We start from the raw sequence: 10,000 nt of genomic DNA, 5'->3' as shown, positions 1-10,000 counted from the left end.
GTATTTAAAGCCTATAGCTACACGGATCAGAGGAAAGTCGTAACAGTCGTTGGAAGTTCCCGAGGATCGAATTGGGGACCTCTTGGTCGGAAAGCCGCGCACTAACCAACTAACCTACGCCTGCTCCTTCTTTAGGTGTGTGGGCATATCCTATGAAATCTTACGGACACTAATTAAGATTCTCTTTTCACGTAGATTTCTCTGGACGTGAATTTCGCTGGACAATTTTCAAAATGAGCTGCAGACATTTCTAAAACTTTTAGCCAGATATCGTATAGGGAAATCGTTGATTACATTTTTTGTCTTATTGGCAGAAGGCTATCGTTTTCTAATCAGTCCTCAGCGTAGAATAAAGTGCTGACTATGAAAAGTGCGCATGCATTGAAACAATTTGAACGCGGTATTCCCGATGATCTCTGAGCAATGATGCTTTAAAAATTCGAATTTTTTTACAACGAATGTATGGAATCGTTGGCGCTTTTGCCACCCAAGAACATACCAGTTTTTGATGGCTAACAACTGGCTCGTTATCATGTCAAAGCTAAAAGGCTTAAAATTGGAAGAGGCGGGGAATACAGAATTTATGAGAGAGTGTCGTGCCAATTGTGGCCAGGTTTGTACGTTCATGTCTGCCTCCTCTTCAAAGCGAGTCTAAGTGCGAAATTTTTCTTATGAAAATTAGTTTTCATTCATATGTGAAGTACAACTAATTACCATGACAAACACTTCGCCCCTCACTTTGAAGAGAAGGCAGACATGAACTCGGAAATGGACTATTGCCGTGTCATACTGCTAAGGCTTTGTTGGAATAATTGCAACAATACTTTTGCGGGCTACCGGTCAATAGCACATCACGAGGCGAAGCCGAATGGGTTATTGACGCGTGGCCCTTGAGGGCGAAGGGTCTAATTGTTTAAGTATCACCCAACTAGTCGGACAGAAAAGGCAATAATAAAGTTATGAAAAGCAAGTTGAAGAAATATTTATTTGGGGATAAACCGAAAGAAAGCGTCACGCTTTTCGCTACTCGAGGACTATTACAAATAGTCCCAGTAATTTAGCCAATTAAAATGCAGGATTTGCATTAGTCCACATTTGGGTGAAAATTAGATATTATTATAACTTGGTTGCTAGGATTTTTTTTTCACAAAGTTCCCTCTCTTTCAGAGGTAAATTTATCCTTTTAAATCATTTATTCATTTATTTATTTATTTTATTTTATTTTTTTATTGTATCAACAGGAACTGATATCACTGATAAAGAACTCCAAGATTCCAATAATCTGTATGTGCAATGATAGGAACAGTCAAAAGATTCGCAGCTTGGCAAACTATTGCTTTGACTTGAGATTTCAGAGACCTCGCGTGGACCAGATAAAGGTTGGTTCCTTCAACCGTGGATTAAGACTTATCCATCGTTATAAACTGCCAGCAGTCGCTTCTGTGTCATTCAGTCTGCGTGCTTTTCGAGCCATGGAGTAGCACTCGTGACTTGTATTGTTATTGGCTTGATACCTAAGCCAAAAACAAAACAAAAAAAATAGGCAATAACGTGGACTTACAAGCAATAGAAGCTGCTTACAATATCAAACAGTAGCAGATTACGAGAGCTGCTGCATTACTGCGCTTTTCTAATCGATTGTGTTTTGTCACGGAATCGAGAATAACGGCCGAGAGGTGCTAAGGGAATTTGGGAGAGCCATCCCTAAGCCTTCCTTGGCTGTTTCTCTCGATTGCGTGACACAACACCATTGATTCAACAAGAAGTGTGACAGGTGCGTTCTCTTCCATTCCGCATCGGCGTCTTCTGGTAGGGTACCCTGTATTTGTCACGCATGGAAGCAGCCATCGTGATCGATGACCTAGATGCCGCAGTTTCCTAGACTCCATTCAACGACGGTTGTCTGTTATGGATTTCTAAGGGTGCTTAAGCAACGAAGATATCGGCGACGACGACGATAGCGCCACAGAGGCTCGGGTTCAATGAACAGAAACAAAAGCTCTACACGCCCCGCCTATGCGTTTTGCCTTCTTTACATGTCTTTGCTGTTCGGATCGTGACAACGAAGTGAAATGAGCATATTTTGAGGTTATGTGGAGAATCTCAGCACCAAGCGATAAATTTTCAACATTCTCATTTATTTCCCACGCCGTCTATACTAGTTTCGCTCTTGGAAAGTTGGCACACGCTTTCCATGCAAAACGATGATGATATGATCCCAAAAATATTAAATTAACTCGACGTTGTCTTAGCCGTCGTCTTCGTCATTGCTTGAACTCTTCGATGGCTTTTCAGTACCTTGGAGTTCATCATTGGGAGCGAATGGATCATGCCCCACTTTGAATGATCTCGCACTAAGCCATGGATATTTTTAGATTCATGTCTTCTTTGTTTTGTTTTGTTTTTCCTTGTTCGTGTTACACGCGTGTGACGTTTGAGAGATTTAGCGTCGCGTGTACGTGAAATGGCAGGCTGCTTCTTATAGCGACTTGTCTCTTCAAATTGAGAGGTTGCTTGGTATCATGATTGAAGGTTAATTAAGTATATTTATTTTATTTATAGATGAAAAGACTACACTATCCTGCAAATAGCAAATGCTAATCTAGGCGGGAAGTGTCTGCATATCTAAATTTTGCACAAAAGAAGGAAGAAAGAAATGTGAAAGTGACAATTAAAAATATAATCGAGTTAACAAGATTACGTCCATTTATACGTAATCATTATTAACCTCTTACTAACCGATCCTGAGGGCCGTACTGGGAAATATTGGCCCGAGGTCGTTGCCGTACGGACCGAGTGCAGCAAGGTCTGCACAGACTACCCAGGGCCAATATTCCTCAATACGGTCCAGGTCCAGAACTCCTGAATGAAATCAACATGTTCTTCGTTTAAGGGAGCCATGATGAGCATCGCCTTCAAGGAAGGACTGAAGATACCACCTCAAGCCATGGAACAGATTATTCTTGGAGCAAACCAAGATGTTAGGCAGGTCGGCCAACACTTCATATCCAAAGATTTTGTTCAACTTGTCTTCATCGTTTACCGTGCATATTGTCTTTAATTTGCAATAGTTGCCTTAAGGAACGGTTTCAGTCAAAGTTTTTCCAGAGACCTCAATAGAAAGAATCACTCGTAAAACAATTTACATGTGCAGGGCTAAAAAGAAGGACAAATTTTGAAGTTATTTTGTGGATGTAGGCACTGGACGATACATGCGCAGCTCAAAGAAAAGCGAATCGCAGTTATGTGTACCACACGCGCGTATGACACGTTTCCGTATGTTGACAGACATATGCGCGCGTGTAAATATCAGGATAATATCCCTCTCGTAACAAAGATTATGCCTTTTTATTCGCATTGTTATTCCTTTGCTTTATGTGGCATTGCGATACACAAGAAGAGAAATGGTACTGTTAAAGCGACAGCCCTCAAGCACGAAATTCGCATAATATGAAAACATCAACGAAAGCTTTCGAACGCAAATTACTAAGATGAACAGTAACGTGTTATTTACTGGCGTCTTTTCTTTTATCTTAACGTAAGAACAAATTAAAAATAGCTCGTGAATACATATTACTTGCTAGAACAATACAGGGGGCGTTTAAAACAACAAACTCTCACTCTCTTCTCTGCTAATTATGAACAGATAAACAATTAAGAAAAGATCATTTTGTTTTGTGATATTTTTTTTAGGTTCTTCACAACATGTGCATGTGGACAGCCAAGGAAAAGAGTCTGAATTATGATCAGGCTAAGGCAGACGCTGCTAAAGCGCAAAAAGACATCAAAATGGTAAGGAGTTGGTGCGAGAATAAGAGTATAGCGGGTGTTTTCAATTTGCCGGATTGCTGGATAGCAAAAACCAAACTAAGTACTTTGGTCAATCACAAGTGAGTTCAGACTTTTAAATAAGCCAATCGTAACGTAAAGAGCAGTTCAAATATCTTTCTCTCTTATACAGGTCCTTCGTATTCACATCCTCTACGGGTTTACGAAGTCACAAAATGTCCAGCTTGCAATAGATATAGCAGGGATTCGTTCACTTTTTATCTTCACTTTAGGACCGTTTCTATAAATCCAGTTATATGATAGTTCGCCCCTCTTGTTCAAGGTGAACAAGATGGAATAATCGCGAAATACTTACGATAGCGCTAAGTTGTATTATGAAGTGACCTTGAAGTTAACGTTGCCGTCGTCTTTGCTAAAACTCCCTGTTGTTGAGCCTAAGTCCGTCGTGACAGTATGCCTGCACAGTGTGCAGACTGACTGTACTTCCAAAGTACACGGCAAGAACTGACCTAAGAAGGTTTATTCTGCCACTGAAAAGGAACACAAATTGGTACCTTTTTCAATTTTTCCAATTTTGAAGCATTTTCACTCGTTAAAAATATACAGTGTTTGTCATCGCCTAAAAAAGAAGGCATAATATTGACAGACTTGCATACTGTGTTTTGTTTTGTTTTAGAGATTTTAGAGAGTATTGTGTTTAGGATGAAGTTCTATTCTGCACTCGGTGTTTTTTTTAACCATCCATAAGAGCATTTTTATTAACTGCGTCCTAATCCTCTTCCAGGGACCTTTTGATGCCGTGAGAAAACTATTGTCTGGAGCTGAGAGCTCGAAAATGAACTGCAACGACAAATCGGACTTGTTTTTCTGTGATTACTCCATGATGCCTCTCTTTGTGCAAGAAAACTATCTGATGGTTGAACCTGGAGAAGGACGGTGAGTGTTTTGTAAGGATGAATATTCGGGCACTCTCCTTTCAACAAAATTTTTAGAAATTCCATTGAAGCTCGTTTTGACGGTAATAATTCAAGGACCTTGTATTATTATTATTATTATTATTATTATTAGTAGTAGTAGTAGTAGTAGTAGTAGTAGTAGTAGTAGTAGTAGTAGTAGTAGTAGTAGTAGTAGTAGTAGTAGTAGTAGTAGTAGTAGTAGTAGTAGTACTAGTAGTAGTAGTAGTAGTAGTAGTAGTAGTAGTAGTAGTAGTAGTAGTAGTAGTAGTAGTAGTAGTAGCAGTATTAGTATTATTATTATTATTATTATTATTATTATTATTATTATTATTATTATTATTATTATTATTATTAGAGCGAGTTTCAATCGAGTGTCGTAAAACCAAAACCATAGTAATTACTTCGGCCAATCAAAAAGGACGGAGACAATCCAGTAAACCAATCAAAACTCGAAGTAATTAAACAATTCCTAATCATGAAAATCCTTAGTAATTAAATTCTAAACCTAATTGCTATTCATAAAATCCTCAATCTAAATACTAAAACTTCTATTCATCACTATGGAAACACTTGAATGTAATAAAACGCCTAATATCCCTTATTTCAAAAACTTAAAGCGCCTCGCAATATTGAGTGAGCTTGTGATGACTGACTTCTGTATCTGCAGAGCTATTGTGTAGCTTTTATCTCCCACTAGCTCTTTAAGTGCCTTCCTGACATCTCTTGAGTAACCTCCGAGTACATCCACAATAATATTGTACAGTGTCATACGATGTTCAGGATATCTCTGCTAGAGTTCCCAACTTAATGGCCCGTACTTTGTTATCTTCTCGGCAGCTTTCTCCTCCCTGTTTTCAACCCACAGGCAGCTCATCTCTATCATACTTTCTTGTTCTCCTTGTCCACGATGGTAGCGTCGATCCTTTTCGCCTTTACGTGCGTGTTATTAGCGTACAGAGGAATGTCCCAATATGCTATTGCCCTCTCATTCTCATACATAGGCTTTGGCTGGGTCTTCGAAAACCACGGAACCTCTGATGGAACTAGGTCCAACGCCCAGATCACGTTATGCCTTGCCAAAGACAAAGTCTGGGCTAATGCCCCACATCCAGCTAGGATATGTGGGACACTCTCTGTTGCCTTTCCACACATTCGACACCTTTCGTCTCCGCTGACACTCGTCCCAACCTTCCTCTGATAGAAAACCTTTGTTGAAAGTAACTGTTGGTAAAGTTCTTGTATACCAACAACTACATGCGTGAGTGCCGCCTTCCAGCAACTAAGCCAAGCATTATTATTATTATTATTATTATTATTATTATTATTGTTAAATTATTATTATTATTATTATTATTATTATTAAATTATTATTATTGTTATTATTATTTATTGAAATACTGGAAGTCGTGTGTGTTGCCATGGTTTTGGTATTTTCTTTGTTATTAAGATTTCAAAGGGTTTGTGAAAGCGATGTGGCGTCTTATGTTATGACAGTAGTTATGCTGTCTCCCAGAACGTCACTAAAGCATAATTTTGGCTAATTGTTATGTCTTCGCTCTTGTTTCGTTTAGTTTGAGATGTGTGGGCCCGTTGCTTAAGAATGAAACTGTTTTGGCGGGGTTAAAGTTTGGATATTCCCAGAAAGAAAACTTATCATCTTATTCCTTATTTCATTTTTTTCCCTTTGGCGTTTCACCATTTTTCGTCGCACTTTCTCAAGGAACGAACGACCTTAATCAATAGACAATTAGCAATGGGTATTTGTATTTTTTCTTTACACGTGATCATCTACTATGATCGCATGCAAGCTGTTCGCTGATTGGTCCATGCTACTGCTGATCACAGATTAGTTAGGTGACATCCCAAAAGTAAATTTTTTATTTTGTTTAGTGGCAATATAAAGAAGACCCTGACACTTGTTAACCAGACTGCAGATTCTATTAGTGATGGCGATCTGGTTGGAAGGCTGATAAGAGAAAAGGGAAACTGGTCTCTGCTGCCTATGCAGGTTTGTCTGTTCGCGATTATCCCATCAACAGCATCGACAACATTTAGTTTTTTTGTACTCGTCCAGATGGCCCTATTACAAGATAATTTTTTATTTCCAATTAATTTAAAAAGGAGTACTGGCTGCCTATAATAGCCATAGGTGCTAGTTTAGAACTAGCCATTTTTTGTTAACCGTGTTTCGGGCAAAGTATCCTTTAACTGAATTGGTACGAACAGTTTGAAGTAAAGATCGAGAATGCATGATTCAATTGTATCGTCAAAGGACGTTAAATAAACGTTTGGGCACCTCGCGTGAGAACCTGTTATTTATTACTCCAATAGTATTCTTGTTTTGTGGCGTTGTCGTAGCAGTCCGCGTCTCTTGAACACTTTAATTAACAATTAGATTATGAGCTCGAGATTTCTATGAGGTGATAGTTGATGAGGCCGAAGGGCGAATCAACTATCACCTCATAGAAATCGAGTGCGAATAATCTAATTGTTTTAGTGGAGTTCTTACTTAAATTACTATTATTAAACTTTGCGCCTGAAAAAGATCGTTCGGATTGAATTGCCATTTAAAATCTAAGTTGAGCGCGCGAGCGCATCAGCTTTTTCAATAATTTCAACTTTTTTGAATGTCAAGAAACCGTAAATGTCCTTCGTTTAGACTTTTCAGAAATTTAATTACCCATTTGCCTCCAAATTTTCCTTCAAAACTTTGGAGAAACGAAAAAAAAACGTCGTTATTTCCAAGACGACCTCCAGCCACTGCACACTAATGGCTGATAGTGTTCAATGGCTCAGCCAATCAGAGTACAGCATTTGCATTTATATACTAGTAGAATTCTACTAATATCATTTAGGCGTCCTCTGCTCAGTCACTATGAGTAATTTCATTAGTTAGACTATTTTTTTCCCTCTATTAGGCTGTATTTTCGTGCGTGATTCCTTCTGGCCTTATATGTGGAGGAATGGGGCAGAAAATCGAATTTCCTCAGTGGCTTGGTAAAAATTCTAAACGCGGCAGAGTAGACCGCATTCTGCAAGAACTACAGGGTCACATGCGCTTAAGGTAAGTCAAATTAGAGCACCCGGGCGTGTGCAAGTGTTAAACGAAGAATGAATTTCAAATGTTGAATTTCTTCAATGACATGAACTGAATTCCTCTTAAAGAGAACCTCCACTCTTTCCTTAGAATAAGTTTTAAACTAGAGGAAATGATGTTTTCAAACAAATTTCTTCGAAAGTTTTTTGCCAACAAAAGTGTTTACTAGGGAAAACGAATTTACAATCGCTTATTAGTTTCGCTTTCAAATTTCCTGGGCTCAGTTTCTTTAAATGATTGTGACGTGTTAGGGTTGGTTATGACTTGTTTCCATATCTCAGAATTCCCTTGGACGATGGGGCCTGGGCCGTGACAATTAAACGATGCAATATCCCATCTTGATATGACAAGCTAACCGCTGTAAAAAAAAAAAAAAGAAAACAGGCAGAAATAGGGCTTTATTACTTCAACAAGAAATACCGTTTCTGAGCTAAGCCGCGCGGATCTACAGTATTAAGTTTTAAGTACCACTTTAAACACGGTTACCTTTCACTTTTTTTGCTGGGTACCACTTTGTGAATACTCTAAAAAAGTTTGACTTAAGTTTTCAAGAGCTTACCTCGTTAGTGGACATCGGAAACTGTAATGAGAAGCCATCCATCCGGGTTCGACTCTGCCTCGCCGATTCTAAATCTTCTTTGCACTTTTATGATGTTTGTTTCTTTGCGTTAGAAGTAGACTCTGCATTTTAAGTTGCATTATGAATTCAATTGACAGCAACAGGTCTGACCCTTGGTGTTGGGTGTAGATGACAGGCTTGTTAGACTTACCATTTTGTGCAGTGCGTTTAGGGCTATTTTTCAAGCAGAGATTGAGTCACCCTTGACAAGTTTTCCCATATCTGAAAGGCGTTTCAACAAAATATGTTTTATAAATGGTGAAACTCGAGACAACCGCTAAAACATTGAGGACACTTTGGTGGGCGGTTATCGTGTCCAGCCATGATTTTAAATTAATCAGGCAATCTTGAATTTTGATTGAACAATGTCCAACAACCGACAGTATTTTCCGCCACTGGTGGGGTCTCTTTCACTGCCGTGGGTTCTTCCTCCACAGCACATCGTCAAGTAAGCTGTCCATGAACCTGGATTATATACCGCACCTAAGGAAAGTTCTAACCACACCACTGATGACACAAGTATGTTTTGATGTCAACTGTTTGATCGACCATTCTGGTCCCCTGATCCTCCCAGCCCTCTTATTCGACGTAAGCTCTATACATCAGGGGCCGGTTGCTCGAAGCCTGGTTGGCGCTAACCATTGGTATCAAAGGTATCAAAACGTATAGGTTTCCGTGGCATTAAACGCTGGTTGGGGCTGCTTCGAGCAACCCGCGCCTGGCCTTCGTGCCCACCCTCCAGTGGCTGCCGGAAAGGGTTAGGCTGCTCTTGGGCGAGAATGGTCAGCTTTATGCGCAAATCTAAACGTCAGGGGCCGGGTTCTTGAAGCCTGGTTAGCGCTAACCGTTGGTTAAAATTATTTTTGTTCCGCGAAGAGGTTACGACCATGGACTCGCTGTTACTGCGAGTGCAAGAAGGGTTCACTGGCCGGCCTGAAAAGTAGCGTCGAACACAACACCTCTCAAGAATTTGAACAATTTACAAGCAAAAGTGGCGGGGCAGTGACTCAGTAATTCGGACCCATTCCACAGATCGGTGGTTTTCGTAGCACCTGGATTACTGACCGCCTGAGAATGCCCAGTGCTGTGCTTCTACAATCAGGTTATTCAAGGCGGTTACTCGCCGGTTTCTCGTCGGTTACACCCCCCCCCCCCCCTCCACCCCACCCCCTCCTTCCTCAAGTCAAAGTCGACTCTCATCTTATAGCTGCTGCCAGAGGCGCTTTATCTATGCTTTTGACCTCGTCCCATTGTGCACCCATCAGTCTTAAAGAATCACTTGGTAGTAAGTTTCTGATCAGTCCCTAAAGAAGGGAAACCAACAAGACCAGTTCCTTTCCTTCTTTCGTAGGAAACAAGTGAAATAAGCTCAGGAGTTTCCAGAGTCATTCAAGTTATGGCGGATTATGATCTAACGAGGGAAGACTGGGACTCAGTCATTGAAGTCAGTCAATTCGAGGGTCACAGAGATCCTGTCGCTTCAATTCCATCTAAGGTTTGTCTAAAAGAAAATGATGAATGGTGGATATAAATGAAATA

The 10,000-nt window shown here is 40.0% G+C and overlaps 1 protein-coding gene across 1 annotated transcript in view; it reads left to right on the top strand.

The window, feature by feature from the left end:
- LOC138004096 (replication factor C subunit 1-like) overlaps positions 1–10,000 on the top strand; it is a 41,645-nt gene that overhangs the window by 30,545 nt on the left and 1,100 nt on the right. The window contains exons 15-22 of the mRNA XM_068850501.1: positions 1,242–1,379; positions 2,894–2,989; positions 3,694–3,792; positions 4,574–4,725; positions 6,636–6,753; positions 7,664–7,809; positions 8,899–8,980; positions 9,813–9,956. Coding sequence (XP_068706602.1) covers positions 1,242–1,379; positions 2,894–2,989; positions 3,694–3,792; positions 4,574–4,725; positions 6,636–6,753; positions 7,664–7,809; positions 8,899–8,980; positions 9,813–9,956 — 975 coding nt within the window. The remainder of the gene's footprint in view (positions 1–1,241; positions 1,380–2,893; positions 2,990–3,693; positions 3,793–4,573; positions 4,726–6,635; positions 6,754–7,663; positions 7,810–8,898; positions 8,981–9,812; positions 9,957–10,000) is intronic.

Source organism: Montipora foliosa, chromosome 5, assembly GCF_036669935.1.
Source record: "Montipora foliosa isolate CH-2021 chromosome 5, ASM3666993v2, whole genome shotgun sequence".
In the NCBI taxonomy this organism is placed as follows: Eukaryota; Metazoa; Cnidaria; class Anthozoa; order Scleractinia; family Acroporidae; genus Montipora; species Montipora foliosa.
Note: the sequence above shows the minus strand (reverse complement) of the source record. Positions and strands in the feature narration are given on the sequence as shown.